Source organism: Megalobrama amblycephala, linkage group LG20 (genome assembly GCF_018812025.1).
Source record: "Megalobrama amblycephala isolate DHTTF-2021 linkage group LG20, ASM1881202v1, whole genome shotgun sequence".
In the NCBI taxonomy this organism is placed as follows: domain Eukaryota; kingdom Metazoa; phylum Chordata; class Actinopteri; order Cypriniformes; family Xenocyprididae; genus Megalobrama; species Megalobrama amblycephala.
The window spans coordinates 20,069,849-20,093,293 of NC_063063.1; the positions used below are offsets into that span (position 1 = coordinate 20,069,849).

The 23,445-nt window shown below is 43.6% G+C and overlaps 1 protein-coding gene across 1 annotated transcript in view; it reads right to left on the minus strand.

The window, feature by feature from the left end:
- Nucleotides 1-23,445, minus strand: part of myo1d (myosin 1D) — a 91,996-nt gene that overhangs the window by 35,869 nt on the left and 32,682 nt on the right. The window contains exons 12-16 of the mRNA XM_048169777.1: nt 15,464-15,534; nt 14,464-14,538; nt 14,232-14,364; nt 13,027-13,193; nt 10,501-10,708 (exon numbers count right to left, since the gene is read on the minus strand). Of these exons, the coding sequence (XP_048025734.1) occupies nt 10,501-10,708; nt 13,027-13,193; nt 14,232-14,364; nt 14,464-14,538; nt 15,464-15,534 (654 nt within the window). The remainder of the gene's footprint in view (nt 1-10,500; nt 10,709-13,026; nt 13,194-14,231; nt 14,365-14,463; nt 14,539-15,463; nt 15,535-23,445) is intronic.

The following is a 23,445-nucleotide window of genomic DNA, read 5'->3' on the forward strand; positions in this document are numbered from 1 at the left end:
GGGATATCGCTTAGAGAGCCCTATCAGCTTCGTGTAAACTAAAACAAGCCAATGGAATTGGCGTGCGATATTTGCATAATGCGCACCGCCCCCGACAGGTGTATATAAATAGGAAGCAGATGCAATCGCACTCTGTTTTTCGCTGAGGAGACAACTGGTGTCCGCGCTACAGCGAGGGTACAGAAACTGTGGCGACGGGACGTACGTCTCCGTTCCCTCCTTCAGGGAACGAGGGTTACATACGTAACCGAGACGTTCCCTTTCAGTCGGTCACGTTCGACGTACGTCAGTAGTGACCGACGAATTGGGATCCCAACTAAAGCGCCACAGTTACGAAACCCCTTCCAGTGCCCAGCGCAAGCTCAGCCGCCCATAGCACCGGCTGGCGGTGAAGGGGGCGAGCTTACACCGAGAGAGTCTACTGCTGTCTAACCACTACCCACTAAGTAAACTAGACACACTGGGGAAGCGAACCCGAAGGGACGCTGCGGAGACCACTACCTACCCAATGGGGGAGGAGTTTACGTGGGAATACACATATGGACTGGCCCGGGGGGCAGTACGCATATGGAGTCCCTGGGATGGCTCCACCTGGTTAGGGGGAGACTCATCTGACAGGTGACAGCAGAGCTGGCTCTGCTAAGGGAAAGACACGGACTCGGCCCGTAGGGAGTTTTAAACCGTGGACAATTACACATATGGGACTGCTCACGTAGAGGGGTCACGACATATGGGCCCCAGCCAACAGACAGCGTCAGCGACGGATGTAGGCCTGGCATCAGACACTCCGCAATGTCCGAGCCGAAGGGGGAGGCGGAGGAACTCGACAGGGTTCGCCAAGCGGGGAACTCGACTGGAGTGAAGTATGCACGTATCCGGCCAGTGGCGGGAATGGCATTGCAAGCCGACACTTAGAGCAGGTACAACACGTCTACCGACTAGTGGATGCGAGTACACGTGAAGATACTGGCTCTACACGTAGGCTATAAAACCTAGCGAACGTGTTAGGTGTCGCCCAGCCCGCAGCTCTACAAATATCTGTCAGCGAGGCGCCATGAGCCAGCGCCCAGGAAGAGGCCACCCCTCTGGTGGAGTGGGCTCTCAACCCGAGCGGGCAAGGCACGCCCTGGGATTCATATGCCAAGGCGATGGCATCCACTATCCAGTGGGCCATCCTCTGCTTGGAGACAGCCTTCCCTTCTGCTGGCCTCCGTAACAGATGAAGAGCTGATCTGAGGTCCTGAAGCTTCGCGTTCTATCCACGTAAACGCGCAGAGCGCGGACGGGACAGAGCAAAGCTAGGGCTGGGTCTGCCTCCTCCGAGGGCAGCGCTTGCAGGTTCACTACCTGATCTCTGAAGGGAGTGGTAGGAACCTTGGGCACGTATCCAGGCCGGGGTCTCAGAATAACGTGAGAATCACCGGGCCCGAATTCTAGGCACGTTTCGTCGACCGAAAATGCATGCAGATCCCCTACCCTCTTCAGGGAAGCCAATGCAACCAGAAGAACCGTCTTAAGAGACAATAGTTTCAGGTCGACTGATTGCAAAGGCTCAAAGGGATGACCCCGGAGAGCTGTGAGAACCAGGGTCAAATCCCAAGAGGGTACGGAGGAAGGGCGAGGAGGATTTAATCTCCTCGCTCCCCTCAGGAATCTGACGATCAGATCGTGTTTCCCCAGGGACTTACCCTCAACTGCGTGGTGATGTGCGGCGATAGCGGCAACATACACCTTCAGGGTGGAGGGAGACAGCCTTCGCTCCAACCCTTCTTGCAGGAAGGAAAGCACGGATCCGACCGAACATGATCGGGGGTCCTCTCGGCGAGAGGCGCACCATTCGACGAACAGGTTCCACTTCAACGCATAGAGACTCCTAGTGGAAGGAGCTCTAGCGGAAGTGATGGTGTCTACAACCGCTTGCGGGAGATCACTCAGAACCTCCGCATCCCGTCCAGGGACCACACGTGGAGGTTCCATAGGTCGGGACGCGGGTGCCACAGGGTGCCCCGTCTCTGGGTCAGGAGGTCCTTCCTCAGAGGAATCGGCCAGGGAGGGGCTGTCGCGAGGAGAATGAGGTCTGAGAACCAGGTCCGAGTGGGCCAATACGGAGCCACTAACAGAACCTGCTCCCCGTCCTCCCTGACCTTGCACAGGAGTTGTGCGAGAAGGCTCACTGGGGGAAACGCATATTTGCGCAGACCCGGGGGCCAGCTGTGTGCCAGGGCATCCGTGCCGAGCGTGCCGCCGGTCAGGGAATAAAACCACTGGCAGTGGGCAGTTTCCGGGGAGGCAAACAGGTCTACCTGGGCCTCGCCGAAACGCTGCCAAATCAGCTGGACCGCCTGGGGGTGGAGCCGCCACTCGCCCGCAAGTGGAGGCTGCCGTGACAGCTCGTCGGCTGCACGGTTGAGCACACCTGGGACATGAGTGGCCCGAAGGGACCTCAGATACTTCTGACTCCACAACAAGAGATGGCGGGCGAGTTGCGACATGCGACGGGAGCGTAGACCACCTTGACGGTTGATGTACGCAACGGCCGCAGTGCTGTCTGAGCGGACTAGAACGTGCTTGCCTGACAACAGCTTCTTGAAGCGGGCCAGCGCAAGACGTACCGCTAGCAACTCGAGGCAATTGATATGCCAATGCAGCTGAGGCCCCGTCCAAAGACCTGCCACTGCATGCCCGTTGTACGTGGCCCCCCATCCCGTGGCAGAGGCATCTGTGGAGACCACAGCGTGCCTGGACACTTGTTCGAGGGGTACTCCGGCCCGCAGGAACGAAGGGTCCGACCACCGGACAAGGGTGCGACGGCAGCTCGGTGTCACGGGGACACGGAGCGTGCCGCACTGCCACGCCCATCTCGGGACCCGGCCGCGGAGCCAGTGTTGAAGCGGTCTCATATGAAGCAATCCGAGCGGCGTGACCGCGGCTGCAGATGCCATATGCCCCAGGAGCCTCTGAAAATCTTTCAGTGGAACCGCTGTCCTGCGCTTGAGCGAACTCAGGCAGTTCAACACCGACTGGACGCGCGCCTCGGTGAGACGCGCAGTCCGTGCAACCGAGTCTAGCTCGAGACCGAGATAAGAGATCCTCTGCCCGGGGGCGAGTTTGCTCTTGTCCCAGTTGACCCGAAGACCCAACCGGCTGAGGTGAGCTAAAACCATGTCCCTGTGTTCGCACAACTGCTCTCGCGAGCTGGCCAGGATCAGCCAGTCGTCGAGATAGTTGAGAATACGAACGCCCTGTTCCTTGAGGGGAACAATGGCCGCCTCCGCAACCTTCGTAAAGACGCGGGGTGACAGGGCCAGCCCGAAGGGTAGGACTTTGTACTGATATGCCCGACCCTCGAACGCAAACCGGAGGAAGGGTCTGTGTCGAGGCAGAATCGAGACATGAAAGTACGCGTCCTTCAGGTCTATTGCTGCAAACCAATCCCGGGGACGGACGCATTCGAAAATGCGTTTCTGCGTGAGCATCTTGAACGGCATCTTGTGAAGATACCGGTTCAGGACGCGCAGATCCAGGATTGGCCGTAGCCCACCACCCTTCTTTGGTACAATGAAGTAGGGGCTGTAGAACCCCGACTTCATATCGGCTGGAGGGACCGGCTCGATTGCATCCTTCGCCAGGAGGACAGCAATCTCCGCCCGGAGAACAGGTGCACTGTCCAACGACACCTGAGTGAAGTGGACACCCCTGAAAACCGGGGGACGCCGGGCGAACTGAATCGCATAGCCGAGTCTGATAGTGCGAATGAGCCAGCGGGACGGGCTGGGAAGCGTGCTCCACGCCTCCAGACTCCGAGCCAGCGGGACCAAAGGCACCACAGACGCACCGGGGGTGGGGCAGCAAGGCAGAGAGGGACCCGACTCGGACGGCATGGGAGCGGCCCGGAGTGAGGTCGGACTCTGCGAGGCAGCAGTGCGAATGGGAGACGGCGCACGGGACGCGGTCTGCGGCACCACACTGTCGCCTACTGGCGAAATGGGAGGGGGTTGCGAGTGGCGAGGCGGGGCCTGGCACACTGGCAAACGCGCCCTCTTGTGACCTGGAGTTTGAGGAAACTGCTCTTTTTGTGGCAAAGTGGGTACCGCTGGACTCCGGAGAGCCAGCGGCGGTAGATGGACAGACGCCACAAAATCCCCCCGGCCCTCCTCCGGGGGTGGGAGAGCAGATGGAATACTCTCCCGAAGGGCAGGAACCTTCCGCTCCAGGTCGCCCGTCTCAGGGCCGAGTTTTCCCCGACCGCTTGCCACCTGGCTTGGCAGAGACGGGCTGGGCACCACGTCCGCGACCGGCACCCTGCTGTTTGGCTGGTGTAGGCTGCTGCTTTGCCGACTTAGCAGGGGCGGAGGAAGACGCAGGCGGGCGCCCTCGGCGACGAGCGGGCTGAGGCTGAGCCACGGGCGGCTGGGTGGAGGCAGCAGCGGACCGCCGTGGCATGACATGTCTGATAGCCTCAGCCTGCTTCTGTGCAGCGGAGAACTGTTGGGCACAGCTCTCCACCGCGTCGCCGAAAAGGCCGACCGGAGACACGGGGGAATCCAGGAACCGATGTTTGTCGGTCTCCCTCATGTCTGCCAAGGTCAGCCAGAGGTGGCGTTGCTGGACTACCAGAGTAGACATCGCCTGGCCAACAGAACGCGCTGTCACCTTCGTTGCCCGGAGGGCAAGGTCAGTGGCAGCGCGCAGCTCCCCAAGCAGCTGTTGGTCAGGACCTTCCTGGGGCATCTGCGACAGCGCTTTTGCCTGATAGACCTGCAAAAGGGCCATCGCGTGCAGGGCAGAGGCAGCCTGCCCACAGGCACTGTAAGCTTTCTCAGTCAGACCGGCTGAGAATTCACAGGCCTGGGACGGGAGACGCGGCTCACCGCGCCCGCCAGCGGCCGTTGGACACAACTGCATCGCAACAGACCGCTCGACTGGCGGGAGCTTCGCGTACCCCCTGGCTTCCCCGCCGTCCAGGGAGGTGAAGGCGGACGAGGGACCAGGCCCTGTACGAGCCCCATACGGAGCTTGCCAAGACCTGGTCACCTCATCGTGTACTTCCGGGAAGAAAGGCATTGGGGCGGGACGCTGGATTTGACCAGCGCGACCCCCCCCCAAGTACCAATCGTCCAACCGAGATGGGCCGGGACAGGGTGGAGGGTTCCACTCAAGCCCGACGCACAAGGCGGCCCGGGAGAGCACAGCCGTGAGCTCGGGATCCGACTCGGGCCACGCTACCGTCCCGGGCGGCAGCGCGTCCGGATCTTCCTCCCCGAGGACTCAGGCTCACCTTCCGATGCAGCGGTCGACATCCGATCCGCCGCCGGCACACCAAAGGTAACGGCTGGACAGTCCGTAGAGGGCCCAGCGGAAACCAACGGTGGCACGATGGGTTGCGGTGCTGATGAGGCGGCAGGGGCCCGAGGAGCGTTTCCGCTCGGCGGGGAAGCCCTGACCGTAAGCCTCAGGTCACCCTTCCTATACACCGCCGAACCGTCATCCCGGCCCGGGCCGGAAAAAACGGTCGAACGGGGCACAGGGGAGGGGGCCCCCGCTTCCTGAGACTTCAGGAAGGAGAGTCTCGACCTCAGCACCGCGATAGTCATGTTCCCGCAATGGGAACATGAACCATTCACAAAAGCTGCTTCAGCGTGCTGAATGCCCAAACACGAGATGCAACGATTGTGCCCATCAGCAGGGACCAGGGAACGACCGCACCCATTAACGCACAGACGAAATGACATACTGTCAGGGTTCGTCTGTAAAGCTCTTTTAGAAGGGGAAAACAGTCAACTCGCTCGTGCCGAAGCACACAGGGAGTGACGCGATGTGCCAGGTACACCACTCCCTGGACACACCGAGGAACCGGCCCAAATCGCAACACACACACTTTCACTCTAGGCGTGTGCTGTGAAAACAGCAGTTGAGAGCTATAGCTCGGATCCTCGGGAGCTCGCGACCTCGCTGTAGCACCGTTACACCGGCACACACGGCTTGCTGTGAATCCTCTTCGAGGCAGTTTAGTTCACACAAACAGTCTTCTTAAACAGGACACCACTGAATGGCTCCGAAGCGAAAGACAGAGTGCGATTGCATCTGCTTCCTATTTATATACACCTGTCGGGGGCGGTGCGCATTATGCAAATATCGCACGCCAATTCCATTGGCTTGTTTTAGTTTACACGAAGCTGATAGGGCTCTCTAAGCGATATCCCAATTCGTCGGTCACTACTGACGTACGTCGAACGTGACCGACTGAAAGGGAACACTGAACATTTCTCATCTTGTCTTATCTCTTGTCATTTTGTGTCCATACATTTCCTGAATATAAATATTTTCAATAAACAATAAGTTAATATTGAGTAACTACCATTTTAAACAAATAATTGCCAGTTACTTTGTCCATTTTTCTCCAAAAATATTTCCAAAGTAACAATAGAAATGTTCCGCTACTAAATAAATCCTTTTTTAAAATGAATCAGTTGAATTATTCAATGACTCACTCATAAAGACATTGACAAACTGGTTAAATGAATGATTCAGTGACTCACTCTTTGCCACCTACTAGCGCAATGATGTAACCTGCATTAAGAGAGAAAAATCCCCACCAATAATAGTATAAAGAACAAGAACGTTTAATGCAAATGTCAATAGATTCCTTGATAATGGAAACGGGTCGAGGAAACAGTAAAGATATTTTAATATATGGAAGACCTTGAGCACATCTGAATTGGCTCTTTTCAAGGACAGAATGGTAAAGCACATTCATTAGATGCAGTACATTTCCATTTCCCACTTTGCCAGTGATGGCGTGTCCCCATTAACTGTTGTTTCCTGAGCCATCAGGATGTGGATACTGCAATCATACATCACAGAACCAGGCAAACGTTTAACAAAAACCTACAGTTTGACATGACAAAATAGAACTAGAAGATGCCTCGTTTTCTTACAAAACAGTGTTCATCTACCACTGCAATCTGACGGAGCAAAAGGAAGAAAATGCAGTAGAAAAGATCTGAGCAAAAACAAACAATCCTAGAGGAGGCATAAGGGATTTATGGGGGGAAATATAAGAGATTTATACGGGGAGTCTGACATCTCTGTGCATTGAGTGTTTGTTTGACTCAGCATATGCAGTAAAAATCCACAGTGTATTTGGAAAGTCTTAAACCTGTTCTATCATTTCAAAAATTAGTGATAAGGGATTTAACCCAGTCCATAAAATAAACAGAGAGGTTCTCTCACAGCAGAAACCACAACTAACATGGCCGACGACGTGGATGCTGGGGCTTGAACGAATGAAATATTAATTAAAGGGAGGAAATTCATGAATAATTCAGCCACTCAATATTTGTGTTTTGTACAAGCTGATCCGATTGCTTCAAATTGCCTCCATTCAAAGACACATCTTGTTGATGAACCAAAACAGAGGGTCGTACGGCGAGAGTCAGCCTAGCATCTTGCCTCTGCCCAAAGGAGCTCGCTGGCAGAGCAGAGGATCCTGGGTATATTTTCATCACCTACGGGAGAAGCGCTAAAGTGTAACGGCTTAGAAATGGCAGTGGAATGAGGGGGCGGAGGAAGGCAATGGCACAGAAAAATGGCAGGAGATCTGTGAAGCAGTGGTGGGGTGAGACAGACAGGAAATCAGTGAGGAGAAAGTGGGAGGTGAGGAATAACTAAGCATTGATTGGGGGATTGGGGGGTTCTTTTGGTTTACATGCTTAAAAAAGATGAAAGATAAATGCATCCCCATGAGCTACGAACTGAGAAATGAGAGACAAAGAAGAGGAAGCAGAACTCAAAAACCTACAAACAAGGAGATTCATACAGATGAGCGTTGCATTTTCAAATTGGGTTTATTGGGAGCCTTTGGCACAAATGTTAGAACCGCTGGCAAAACCGGCACACTTGGCACGAGTCAATCCAGTCTGCCGTATGCTGATAAAGGGATTGTGTGTGAAAGAAATATGATCCAAACCTAAAGACACACACGGTTTCAATGTTTAGGGCCGACCATAAGCAGGTTTTTTGTTGTTGTTTTTTTGGTGCAAAATAACACATTAGCGCCTGTCACTCACTGGAGATTGACACAGGTGATATCAGCTCTGCTGGGACGCTCAGTTATTGCCTGGAGGTTTACAATATGATTAATACAGAGACAACATTCCCCCAAATACTGTTTTTCCCCCTTAGGGAACTCAAGATGAACCCGTTTCAGGACGACACCTGCTCTAAATCCATACAAAAGATCAAACAATCAATCTCCGATCCAGGCAGAGCAAAGATTTAACACTTTGATATCTGAATCTGCTCATGAATGTAGCAGTCTGGTGAGACTACAAGACAGAAAAACTGAGCCTAGAACTGAGAGTTTGATATTGAATGTAGGCGTGGTGGAAAACCATGTCAGTTTGTGTTTAAAAGCATCTCGATAACGGGTATCCCCTTATAACATCTTTTGAAATAGAGAATAAGATCTTGCAACAGGGGGAGTGGTAAAAAAAAAAAAAAAAAACACTCAATGTACAGACAGAGGCTGACAGAATAGATGCTTTGATTTCTAATAACTGTCAGTCACTGAAGACAGTAAAGCGAGAGTGGGGAATATAAGGTAGCGTGCTTGGACCCCGCAATCATTTTGTGTGACAGTGAAATGACACTGGCAGTCAATAAATCTGCCATTCAAAATATTTTCATGCTCCCGAGGAAAAATAAAAGTAGAAACATCCCTTTAAAAATGCCACAAAGCACTGTGAAAATGATACAAGAAAATGCTGTAATTCAGAGGGATTTACATGCCATATTGTTTTACTGTTGTCTTGTTGTTTTGTCTGCTGTGGTGTGAGGTCTGTTGTTGAAAAGTAATGGTGTCAATGAATCACAGGAACTTATGGTGCGGATAGTGTGTGCCGTAATGGAGTTTCATGAAATTCCTGATCAGAATTCATTTTTGAAAATCAGCTGAATACCAAATGGAATATGATGAATGTCTTATGAAAAACTGGCACCAAATCAGCATATTAGAATAATGTCTTAAGGATTATGTAACACTAAAGACTGGAGTAATAGCTGCTGAAAATTCTGTTTTGCCATTACAGGTATAATAGATTACATTTTAAATATATCAAAATAGAAAACAGTAATAATATTTCAATATTAATATTACTGTTTTAATTAAATCAATGCAGCCCTGATGAGCATAAGAGGCTTCTTTCAAAAACATTAAAAAATTCTTCCTGAACCCAAGCTTTTGAACAGTAGTGTATAATGAGTTAAATAAGGTTAGCCTTAAGGTCTAAGAATTTTAACATGACTCATAGGACCAAGCATGGATGAGTCTTGCACTTTGTGGGAGGACATTCGATTTTAAAAAGCACATCTATTTACACAGTTCCCCAAAACAGTATATTTGGAGACTTTTGTACTGAGAAGTCAGACCTGAAAATGTCTGAATGTCATTGAATTAGGTAATAAAATATCAAACCAAGTAGCATCAGCTAAAAATTGATAGTAAAGCTTTTTTTTCAGAACTAACTTAATTTTATCTTCAATTGAAGATATGTAAAGTCAAAATACAAATGCCATTGGTTTTAATATTTTGTTATATCATACAAGGACATTCATACATCTTAAGTATTTAGTATATTAAGTATATCTTAAGGCATTTAAAGGGATAGTTCACCCAAAAATGAAAATTTGATGTTTATCTGCTTACCCCCAAGCAATCCAAGATGTAGGTGACTTTGTTTCTTCAGTAGAACACAAATGATGATTTTTAACTGCAACCGCTGCCGTCTGTCAGTGGTATAGTGCAAGTCAGCGGGAACTTGGACTATAAGAGTAAATAAAACACGACAGACAAATCCAAATTAAACCCTGCGGCTCGTGACGACACATTGATGTCTTAAGACACGAAACGATCGGTTTGTGCGAGACACCGAACAGTATTTATATCATTTTTTTACCTCTAATACACCACTATGTCCAACTGCATTCATCACTCGATTCGTTTGGTCTGATCGCGCTCTGACAGCGGCAGTGATGTTTCGCGCATATACTTCAATGAGAGCGAGACATCACTGCCGTTGTCAGAGCGCAATCAGACCAAATGAATCGAGTGATGAATGCCGTTGGACATAGTGGTGTATTAGAGGTAAAAAATGATATAAATACTGTTCGGTTTCTCGCACAAACCGATCGTTTCGTGTCTTAGGACATCAATGTGTCGTCACGAGCTGCAGGGTTTAATTTGGACTTGTCTAAGCAAGTTTTATTTACTCTTATTGTAGAAGTTCCCATCCACTAGCATTATTTGACTGACAGACGGCAACGGTTGGAGTTAAAAATCATCATTTGTGTTCTACTGAAGAAACAAAGTCGCCTACATCTTGGATGCTCTGGGGGTAAGCAGATAAACATAATAAACATAAACAAATTTTCATTTTTGGGTGAACTATCCCTTTAAAATAAATGGCATCAAGCCTAAGCTACACATAACATGTCTCGAACCTTCTGCAGAAACAGGACGATCCTCTTCACCATCTCTGCTCTCTGCTCCTCCAGGCTGAAGATGGTTCGGGGAGTACGGATGAAAACTTTGGTCTTGCCGTAGGCCACATCGTGTTCGAACCCACAGCCCTGCAGTAGACGTTTCACTGCCTCCTTATCGGATGGCAGGTCATGATTGGGCCAGGTGAACTCTGAGATCATCTTATACCTGAAAAGTAAAAAAGAAAAGAGAATGGGTCAAGGATAGAGAGCAATGCTCAACAGTCTCATACTGTTTATAATATTCTCAGTATTTTAAACTTTTTTTCAGCATTCTATGACCATGCAGTTAAAGGATTAGATCACTTTCAAATGAAAATCAGCCCAAGCTTTACTCACCTTCAAGCCATCCTAGGTGTATATGACTCCCTTCTTTCTGATGAAAACAATTGGAGAAATATGAATAAATATCCTGACGCATCTGAGCTTTATAATGGCAGTGAACAGGGGTCACTAATATGAGCTGAAGAAAGTGCTTCCATTTATATCCATCCATCATAAACGTGTACTCCATCCATAAATGTGTACTTAAGCGAAACAATGCGTATGTGTAAAAAAATATCCATATTTAACAAGTTATGAAGTAAAATATCTAGCTTCCGCCAGACTGCCTTCTGTATTCTACATACAAAGAAAGTGTAAAAGTCTTGAAGTTCAAAAAGCTTACGCTACATCCTACGCCTTCCCTATTCAATTTACGGAAAAAGTGTACCTGGTGTGACGCCAGTTTACACTTTCTTCATAACTTTGATATGGAAGGCGATCTGGCGGAAGCTAGATATTTTACTTCATAACTTCATTTTTTTTTTTACACAAACTCATCGTTTCACTTTAAAAGGCCTTTATTAACCCCCCGGAGCCATGTGAAGTACACGTTTATGATGGATAGATTTAGAGGGAAGCACTTTCTTCAGCTCATACTAGAGACCCCTGTTCACTACCATTATAAAGCTCAGATGCGCAAGGATATTTATTAAAATATCTTTGATTGTGTTCGTCAGAAAGAAGAAAATCATATACACCTAGGATGGCTTGAGGGTGAGTAAAGCTTGGGCTAATTTTCATTTGAAAGTGATCTAATCCTTTTATAATAATAATAAAACGTTTAATAAATAAATAAATAAATTTATTTATTAAATAGTTTTACAGTTATTATCATTATTATTATTATTATTTTTATAACAACCTTTCTTTAGCAGGAAAGAAATAGTTACATATTGTTTTAGCAATAATCAAACTAAATTATTTTTTTAATGTCCCTTTAAGACAAGACATTTCACTCGGCAGCCATACTTGAAACGCCTCTCGGGCAGCTATTTCAGTAATGCAAGCACAGCTCTTATTTCTTTGAATCAGAGGAAGCTAGCCTGAATTACATCTAATTACATCTAGTTCACCAAGCTTATGATTACATTTCATATTTGAAATCACCAATGAAATCTGTCAACTACTTTTTTCTAAACACTCAAATCATGACAAACAAAAAAAAAAGCATTTTTTTTAGGCTGGACCAGCCAATGCGCATGTGCAGTCACAAGTACGTGTCTCAGAACGCTGACTAAAGGCAGCTGCAGTGACGCAATAACTATGCCAATTGGTGATTGCTTCTTTTATTTAGAGGCTTTGTATAGGCTTTAAACACGCCTTGTCCAATCAGAATATAGAGTGTGAGCTATCCATTTCATAACAAGCATTATATAACACACAGTGAGACTTTATTTAAGAGAGGTGTGAGGCAGGGCCCTTCGGATCAAATCCTCACTCGTCAAGTCTCGCCTCTTTAGTAGTACATTATATTCCATGCACATCTGCAGGCTTGACAGAAACACAAATCACTCCTGTGAGTGCTGTTAACACTGCATTCTCAATTAGATGTAATTCAGTCAAACTCCCTCCTAGCGACAGACTTTTTGTCAACTCAGGTGTTGAATCTCTTCAACTCATCAGAGTTGTGGCAAGGGTGTTTTATGAGATTCTTTCCTTTGAGCAATATACAGAGGCCTCAGAAATTCTTTGGACACTACTGGGACGTCAGAGAATATCTTATGGGGTTTATATATATATATATATCTCTCAAGAATCATTGTATATTCAGTACAATGTATGCTCTACTAACACTCAAGGCTATTGAAAAAGACTTCAGAATGAACATGGACTGCATGTCATTGTTACATAAAACCCTTCAGCAATCGTGACACTTGGAGAAGAAGAGACTCCAGAGGATGACAGCTTTCACACCAACAGACGTTGCGTAAGATCTTCACAATCTGATTGATCAATCTGTAGTTTCAGATGTCAGTAGCAACCAACGACGCAACAGTCACACACAAGCTGTCACAAGTGCATTGAGTTACAATTCATGAGCTGAGACCCTAAACTAATGTGACACTGTCAATTAAAAAGACTATTTAAACAGAAGATAGAAAATGTAATGCTTTGAAATGGACACATGTTGGCTATGCAAATGGAAAAAAATAGGATGGTCACCTCTGAAGGAACCGTGGGTAGGTTTGTCGGTTAGCAAAACCAGCTCGTCGTACCCGGACATTCTCCAGGAGGCCAAGATACTCCACTTGATGCTTGCAGCGTTCATGCTCAAACAGCAGCGGTGACTTCACATCATTTGGCTTTATGCAACGCACATAGTAGGGCTCCTATATGAACCAAAAGAGGGCTATGGTTAGTAATTGCGAATCTATAGAGTGCAACACTTTTTCAGCCGTCTTGGTTATGAAAGTAATTTTAAAAAAGTCTTTGTTAAAGAGTTATAATCCATGAACCAAACCAACCAGCTATGAGGTAAATCACAACATTACTAACTTTAATTTAAAGCAAACAATTCAAAGGTACAAGACTGTGTACTTAATGCTTCAATTAAGAAAAGCTACAATCCTATGAAGCATTGCAAATGATATAATCAAATTACAAATAATGGAGAAATATACTGATTTAAAGATATTGATTTTATTTATATATTATATTATATATATATATATATACACACACATACATACATACATACATATATATACATATATATGTTTTTTTTTCTTTTTGTCACAATCTGCTTGTCGCAATTGTGTGTTTGGTGGAGATTTTTCTGCAGAATTATGGGTAATGTAGATTCTAATCAGAAATCCCACTGTTAAACATGGTTATTTTAAAAAATACTTTGAAATAATGTGGGCTGATAGCTTCAGCAGAAGCATTTACCATTGATTATCAACCCATGTAGCTCACAGTAGGTTTGTCTTTTAAGATTTATAAGTTGTCATTGAAAATCACTTCCCCTATGGAGAAAATTAATGTGATTTTTACTTCCAGAAGCTGACTGTTGAAACCAGACTCTATTAAATGGCGTTCTAGACTACTTGACTCTGATTGGTCATTCAACTGTATGATAGACAATTTTTTCCTGATTTTCTTCATAGCTATGCTGACATCACATTGTATGATCTGGTGTCTATTTCTTCTCACATTAAAAAAAATCAACTGAAACCAATATTTAATGTCAATATATTCATTTATTTGGTAAGCTGTCATGTAATAAGCAGGATAATATACATTAGTCTGCCATTATCGCAAAACAACTAATCCCATACATTATTTCACAATAATGACTGTCTGTATTATTACTCATATACTATATGCATTGGTCATGGTCTACACAAAACTACTTCAAACACACTCACCTTGCTGGCCAGGTTCTCCACCAGAGAGATCATGGAGTTTTTGAAGAGTGTCGCAGCAGTCAGGGGTCGTTTGGTGACCTCTGTGATGCTCAGCTTGCCCTCTGGCCACATGGCCTTCAGCACGGGATTTGAGCTGTGAAACACAGAAGGAGAAGGACAGATATAAGTCACAGATGTCGTGTGACATCTGGCAGGTATGTAAATAAGGGACGTACTGTATGGTAATACTGACCTGTTGTAAAGTAACCTCTTGAAGTCCTGAAACAAGGTGTCCTTGTTCTTGTCAATGAAGCCCACAACGGAGTAACTAAAAAAAAAAGTAAAAAATTTCTTCTTAGGAGAATTACTTTTTTAACGATAACTTATAAACATTTAGACCGACTTACTGCTACGAGGTTATTAATTGATGGTATATGCTTTTGTTGATGACATTAGCACTAATATTTTATTGTATTTTCTTTAAAAAAAAAAAAATGGTATCAAGGTCCCGCCCACACCCCGCTCCTGCAGACTCAATCACAAACACAGCTGTTAATCATGACACCCCATTTTTATAGTATCAAATAATGATCTAAAACCAAACTTACTGAAAAAAAAAAAAAAAAAAAAGAGTCCCAACGTGAAATGACAAAAATTATTCGTTTTTTAATTATTAGTTTGCTCGTGTCTCATTCAATTACATGGAAAGGGAGGGGTTTATGACCTATACCGCAATCAAAACATTTTGGCTTCACTTTTCAGGACGTGTGCAGCACATTTGTCACTGACACAGAGAAGCTCCAGCTCATTAATTGAGAATATATATAATTTTAGATTTCATTCCCCTATCCGTTTCTCTCTTTTTCACACAAACAAAGAAGCCTGAGCATCAACAAGGCGTTTCAACATGGTGTCACATCACACCTACACCCACAGAAGTTTAGGAAATAACTGACAGCCTGCAATCTGGCAATCCACTGAAGTGAGAATATGAAGCTGCATTCACATTTGGAATAAACTTGTTTTTGCAGCCAGTGTTTACATCATTCGGATTGACTAATATGTTTGCGTCACTCAAATGTTTATTTACCATACCTTTTCAAACCCAATTCATGCCCAAGGGAGGGACTAGATCTCTTTCCACTTAGTTAAGCCTTCTGTGGGTTACTAACAGTGATTGTTAATTACAGCATTTAGGGCTTATGGTCCCAAACAACAGAGGGTGCACTTACGCCTCCTCTAAATGTACTTACGCCACATCTCCAGCATAATGACGAATGCGGAAGTCTCGGTCAAACTCCAGGTTTTTGTCTGTGGGGGAAAGCTGTGGAGAGAGAGATGGGAAATTTGAGTATTTTTTTGAACATAAAAGTAGACTCACAAAACTCCTTAAAATACTTGGAAAGCAACATCTCTTTCTGCAGTAAACAAGCCTGCAAAAAGTGCAGCAGTGTCAGAGAAAGAGCTAGGCAACTCAAAGCCTGGGAGGGGCATCTAAGTAAATCTGCACGTATGAAAGATAGATGAGATGCGCTCTTCTATCCAGCATAAGACGGTGGAGCTGAAAAGCTGTGCTGAAAAGATTTCAGTGAATGACTGTGAAAGAAATGGTGCCCTTTTAACTACACAATTCAGTTATGAGCGGCAAGTGTGCCTACTTAAAATATAGGGGTGTAACGATACCCTCATGTCACGATTTGATACATATCACGATACTGAACTCATGATACGATATTATTATTGTGATACTCCAAGACATATGGTAAAAGGATAACAAAATTTATTGTTGATTAAAATGCTAAATTTGGTATTACATTGGGGGTGGAAATTAATAAGCTTGGCCTTGGAGCTGATGACCCAACGCACAGGACAATGGTGACACCAGAATAAAAATATTCATGATTGTGAAGCTAAAAATACAGAATAATTTTAGATGAGAGTAGATATATTTAAAATAGATATAATTAATAGATATATAAAATATATATCTATCTAAAATAATGTAGGCCACATTTTACTGGTAACAAGACATTTGCCATTATCAGGACCACAAATATTCCCCCATTGCATTATTATACATTATATTCAGCATTAAATATAGTAGTTCAATGTAGTACTGACACTAAAACAATTTTTTTTCCTCACACAGTAATTTTCATATACTATACACAATACAGATTGTCACTATCCACGATACATATCGTTGCATTTTTTTTATTGCGATATATTGTGACACAATATATTGTTACACCCCTATTAAATTACAGTTATAAAACTGATAGTTCGGACTCTAAATTTTGATTTCATAAGCTGCATTCAAAGCTGTAAAATGCAAACCTGTGTCAACATGCTTTTATCAATGTATCAAGCTGATACGCAACAATAATCAGCCTACACTTATCTTTTATTACTATTTTACCTGCCAGGAGAATTGTTAATTCCAAATAATTTTATTAATAAAAGCTATTTAGCTATTATAAAGCTATTATATAGAGGCTATTAAACTTTTGATAAAAATTGATAAACTTTTATTATCATTATTTTTTTAAATAAATATATTTAATTTAAATATATTTTTAAATTAATACAATTTAAATAAACATTTTTTTTTTTTTAAATCTCTAAAAAGTAAAAAAAATAAAATAAAATAAAATATAGTCGTTATCATCACACACACAATATAAAATCCCCACCACCACACACTTTAAGGTTGATCAAGGCCATGATCAGATTTTTTAATTCTATGAAATTAAATAAATGTTTTAATATAAATAAATTGTGTTAAATGTGTTAAATTTTGCAATGCTACAACAAATTTAAGGCTCTAAGACTCCGTTATCAGTGCCAGATCACTGTCCTCCTTAAGGAGCCTCTGTATGCTGGGCAGCTAGTGCAGTTATATAAGACTCACTGTCATTCATAAAATACAGCAGTGACATCAAAGGCAAGCAGCCTCAGCTCTCATTAAGATACAGAATGCTGCTGATCCACTGTGTGAACAGGGACGCCCATTTCTGCGGATTAAAGCAGAACGGAACAATGAAACCCCGAATCCCCTCTAGCCATAAGCCATCACATGCCCACACACCGGATTAATTAAAGGATTGACTATCAGTAACTTTTAGTGAGCTTTTGTGTCGCAATCCCCATTGTGGTAGATGCCAGCATCTCTATTCTGTGTCGGGTGCCACTTTATGGGTCTCCGTTTGGTTTGTGTATGTGGTGACTCACTCGGCTCATTTCAACTGCAATACAGATAAAATGGCCCTCTAAGGAAATGGATGAGAAGCCACTATCTCTACCAGAGAGGACAAACCTAAACACTTCAGCCGAAGTGGAAGAGCAATCAGAATCAATTTGAATGGATGGCTGGAACTGTGTTGAAAAAAATTTATTCGTTTGAAATTGCAAAAGAGATTCACATTTGATGTGGGATATCTGAAGACTGCATTTCGGAAGAGTTTAAAGTTCCTTAGGGGTAGTACCCAGACCAGGCTCCGAACACATTCACTGGGTCTCTTAAAAATGTGATATATCTCAATTAGTCATGCCCGAAAACATGCATGCACATACAACAACACAATCTGTAAATAAATTAGGTCTATCAGTGTAATCATTGAATATATGGAGCCAGGCTGCATATGCCATTGTACATAGTAGAGGACAGATGACAAAAAGTCAAAATAGAGATGAGTCACAGCAGGAATTGAAAAGCAACTAAATAAAGAACGATGTTCAGAAAGACAAAAGTTGAGTCCCAAATGACACACTATACACTTATACACTATGTACTTATGCACTATGTACTCATCCATGTAGTGCGTGAATAGTATAAGGTTATTTTGTCATTTAACATCGGTGTCTGATCCCCCCCTCCCCCTCCACTATGTAATTAAAGCTTCGACAGTCGAGTGCATGAAGTGTCCAACATTCCACACTTTTTCCGTTTTTTCCGTTAATTTAGTGCATCATCCAGGTATTTCAAGTGTACTTTTTGTTTTTGGAATTTTCAGTGTGAACACACAACTCGCACTATTTATACTTAAAAATGTCATAGAATAGTGCAAAAGTACGCGAATTGGGATGCACCTAAAGTTCACAATCACACCTTTAAACCTAAAACATCCTCTAGAGAAAGAAACAGACATTTTTAGCAGTGTTTTACAACCTTATTTTGTCATGTATCCAAGTTTTTCTCTTTTATTTTAAACTCCTAATTCGAGACTGAGGTTTTGTTTTGCTCTATCCTCTGTGCTTCCTCATTCGTCAAGACGTCATGCGTGGTGATAGCTCATGACTCCTTAGGTATTGACTCAAACTCACATCATCAAGATAAGAACCACAGTTTCGGTCCACCTGCACTAACCTCTAGGCCACAGCTTCAAACCACATGCACTCCAATTCTATCCAGTCCAAATATACAAGGTTTAAAAAAAAAGTGTTTGATTGTTCAGACACGTTTAATCCTGGATCCTGCTGGTCGCACAGATGCCTCCCGGCCCTCCTACCCCAAGCTCTATTCACACCCCCCAGGAGCACACCATCCTGTCTAACACCTGTGCTTCTCAATACAGAGTACTGGTTAAGCCAACCATACAAACAATGGCACCTGCCAGTAAAGCCCAAAATCTGCCGTTCGCACATCAACAGCCAACAGCACCCAGGTTACCAAATCACAGTGGACTCTAGACGTCTAGACAAAACAATAAAAACATTTATTTGAGTTTAAAACAAAACAAAAAATCTTAGCGAATGCTTAGATACAAAAGGGAACAACAGGACTCATCAAATGTGGTCTCAGGATGCTCTTGGTGAATTTAAAGGGTTAGTTCAACCTAAAAATGAAATTTCTGTCATTAATTACTCACCTTCATGTCATTCCACACACGTAAGACCTTCGTTCATCTTCAGAACACAAATTAAGATATTTTTGATGAAAGAGCAATTTAACGACCACTTTCAAGGCCCAGAAAGGTAATAAAGACATCGTTAAAATAGTCCATGTGACGGTTCAACCTTAATTTTATGAAGTGACGAGAATACTTTTTGTGTGCAAAAACGAAACAAAAATAATGACTTTATTTAACAATATCTTCTCTTCTGTGTCATTCTCCCATGCTGTTTACGTTCAGCGCTTCCAGGTTCTACATCAGAACGCCGACTCATTATTGGTCGACGCTGTTAGTGTGAGCAACGCGACGTATGCGTGTGATGCTGACGCAGGAGCCGGCCAATAATGAGTCGGCTGTTGCTTTCCGGCGTAAATTGCTGTCTCTAACTCTCGGTCAGATACCTCTTGGATTTCATCAAAAATATCTTACTTTGTGTTCCGAAGATGAATGAAGGTCTTGCGGGTTTGGAACAACATGAGGGTGAGTAATTAATGACAGAAATTTCATTTAACTTTCAACTAACCCTTTAAATCAGTTCAAGAACTGAGGAACTATAACTGAAAAGAACAAGAACAACAGTTAACTAACAATAAGCAATAAATTTGTTACAGTATTTGATTGTTAACATTAGTTAATAAAACTTTCTGTAAACATCAGTTAATAAAAAGACAACTGTTCACTGTTTTTCAATGCTAGCTCAGGTCTATTAAATGATATTAACAGATACAACTTTAATTTTTATAATGTATTAAAATTAAAATTAAGATAAATAAATGCTTTATAAGTATGTGTCATTGTTAGTTCAGGTTAACTAACATTAACAAATAGAATCCCAAGATCTCTTCATAAAGTTTGAATGTTTTTAAACTTTTCTTGTTGCTTTATATACCAAAATACACAAGGCATAAATCATGGGAATGATTTTGAACAGAAAGATTTCATACAAATTGGCTGCACTCCGAAAGGTCAGTAGCAAGTAAGGTCAAAGTTGAAATCGCTTGAACTTTGAGTTGTGTTTGACCAGCACTGTGGGTTAAAGCTGAAGCGGAGTTCAATGCACTGGGCAACGCTAATGTGAGCCATGTGAAAAGAACCTTAAGAAAAACAACCCAACTAATGCTAATCCTGCAAAGCTGTGCCCAAAAATTAGGTACAATGACGTGTCAACCCATGTCGCACTGGGATTTCATACACCCAATTACCCAGTAACTCAAGTGTTAAACATGTGTCAGTGCTTCACAAGTCACTACGAAAACAACTACTTCCACTAAGATGAAAACAAGTCATGATCTCTTCCTAATGAACAGTTCTGCAGAAGAGCGGGCCACAGAGGCCAGCGGAGCTCTTCTCCAGGAACAGAAACTGACGGCTAATTGGCTGGTTGCTGCGGCCTACACAAGCCTGATCGGGTAATGAGCCTGCCCTTGCCTTCACACAACCAGGCATCTATGAGCTCCCATAGCAGCATCCGCTCACACGGCCACACCTGCAATCGGCACGTGATGAAGAGAGGGAAAACAAGGGGTGAGGGGAGGGCGAAATTGGGATCAAAGAAAAGAACAGGAGAGAAGAACGAAGCCCCCAACACATACTGTCAGGCAGCCGCTTGTGTCAGCAAATAACAGTAATTAAAAGCTGAAGGGAAAAGAGGCATTTTTATAGCAAACACCTGGAGGGATCAAAGCTATTTTAAGGGTGTGATGAGAATGTGGGAAGCACAGTGAACATCAAGAGCCTGTGAGGTACATGAAGGGAGACATAGACAAGCTGATAAAGCACAATGAGAAGGTGAAAGTGGCGTTAAATGAAGCACCTTATTGAGATGAATATGTCAGCTCAAGGCTAGATCTGCCATTACATCTGATGTTTTCATCTTAGATGAAGTGTAGAGAGCATACAGGCTGAGGCAAACTCTTTTTTTCAAGCAGTTAGATATGAAAGTACACTTTTACCACCAACAATTTTGTCTTTTGACATCTAAAGAGGGCAAAGTATTCTCAGAGAGTACTGAATCACTGAATCTCCCGTATGAGCACCAAAACTCAACATCTCACCACTAGACCATGACTCCAGCGACATTTGGCCTTTAAATGACATACATAGGGCAGGGATGTTTGGAATGCTCAATGAATACAATAATAATACCTTAATGCACAAAGCACTCACATTGGAGCCTCGGAAAGTTATCAGTAATGAATAACCAGTATAATCAGTAATAAATAATATATATATATATATATATATATATATATATATATATATATATATATATATATATATATTATATATATATATATATATATATATATATATATTATATATATATATTTAAATTATAATAATAATAAAGATTTGATAAAGTTCTCTCCTTCATATGAAAATATTTGTGTTGTTTTGGGCTGATTTACTATCAGTATTACAAAAAAAAAATCCTCATTGTTCCAGTCTGCATGAAAATAACATCTTATAGCCAATGGAAAAGGGCCCAAGACATGCAGAATTTGCAGAAGGCAACCCAGCATCCATTTGCAACAACTATTAATGTTAAAATGTGGACATATATACTGTATACACTGATCAGGCATAACATTATGACCACTGACAGGTGAAGTGAATAACACTGATTATATATTAGGCACCAAGTGAACATTTTGTCCTCAAAGTTGATGTGTTAGAAGTGGGAAAAATGGGCAAGTGTACGGATTTGAGCAAGTTTGACAAGGGCCAAATTGTGATGGCTAGACGACTGGGTTGGAGCATCTCCAAAACTGCAGCTCTTGTGGAGTGTTCCCGGTCTGCAGTGGTCAGTATCTATCAAAAGTGGTCCAAGTAAGGAACAGTGGAGAACCGGCGACAGGGTCATGGGTGGCCAAGGCTCATTGATGCACGTGGGGAGCGAAGGCTGGCCAGTGTGGTCTGATCAACAAACAAGCTACTGCAGCTCAAATTGCTCAAGAAGTTAATGGTGGTTCTGATAGAAAGGTGTCAGAATACACAGTGCATCGCAGTTTGTTGCGTATGGGACTGCATAGCTGCAGACCAGTCCAATCGAGCATCTGTGGGATGTGCTGGAACAAACAAGTCTGATTCATGGAGGCTCCACCTCACAACTTGCAGGACTTAAAGGTGCTAAAGAGGATCTTTTCGTCGACTGAGAAACCAAAGACTGTTACTGAGTTTTTGAAATGAGCGCATGCATGCGTAAGAACAACCCCCCTCCTTCGAAGGAACGCCTCCCAAAACTCGTAAACACTCGTATTTGAACACGAGTGTTTACCACCGGCATTCGCTGTGTTGTGTTAGTGGATTCATTATGTCGGACTCACCGCAGGTAACTCATAATCTGCAGTTGTTACTCCTGTCTCCGGACAAAACATAGCATGCGGCGCCTGTAGAGAGTGGAAAGTTACTGGAGCGCGCAGCCGCGCTCGTCTCTCACAAGGAACGTCACGGCAGTGATTGACAAGCCAGAGGGCCAATCGTTTACGTGATGATCGCGTAAACGATTGGCTGATGTTTTTAAGGCCCTACCTCGTGCACAGATGATGTATATTAATATTATTCCTTTCAGTGCACCTAATAAATAGTCTTTTATCAGTTAGTAAAGACAGTTTCAAGTAATATTGCAAAAATGTATAAAACAAAACATCCTCTTTAGCACCTTTAAAGGATCTGCTACTAACATCTTGGTGCCAGATACCACAGCACACCTTCAAGGGTCTAGTGGAGTCCATGCCTCGATGGGTCAGGGCTGTTTTGGCAGTAAAGGGGGACAACACAATATTAGGAAGGCGGTCATAATGTTATGCCTGATCGGTGCATGTGTGTGTGTGTGTGCACACGCATTACAATGATCATTGTTCTCCCCTACTCAAAAATGTATGCCAAAGATAGCATGATGTTGCTAGAAATTTGCCATGATTTGAATGCATAGTCATTCACAAATTATACAAAACATCTTAATTTAAGAGTGTGTTCACACTTGTAACTCAGTTCTCTTGATTCTTTTGGTCAGGAACAAAAAAGAAAAATTATACATTTAGTCCAGGTTCGCTTAGAGTTCACACTGTAATTTTTAAACACCAACCCTAAAAATACACACACACACACAAAAAAAGGCTTTTATGATGTATATTTTGCGACAGAACTTGTTGAACATCCAAAACAATGCTGTGTGCTGAGCTAAATGTACTCATTGTATGTGCATACATATGATGGTATATGAGCTGAAAGCTCATGAAGAGCTTACAAAATGTATAGAGGAAGTCAAAACAGCGGCAGGAATCCCTCCGTCACACACACAAATGAATATCTGCTGTGAGAAGACGTGGTTCTGATGCCTG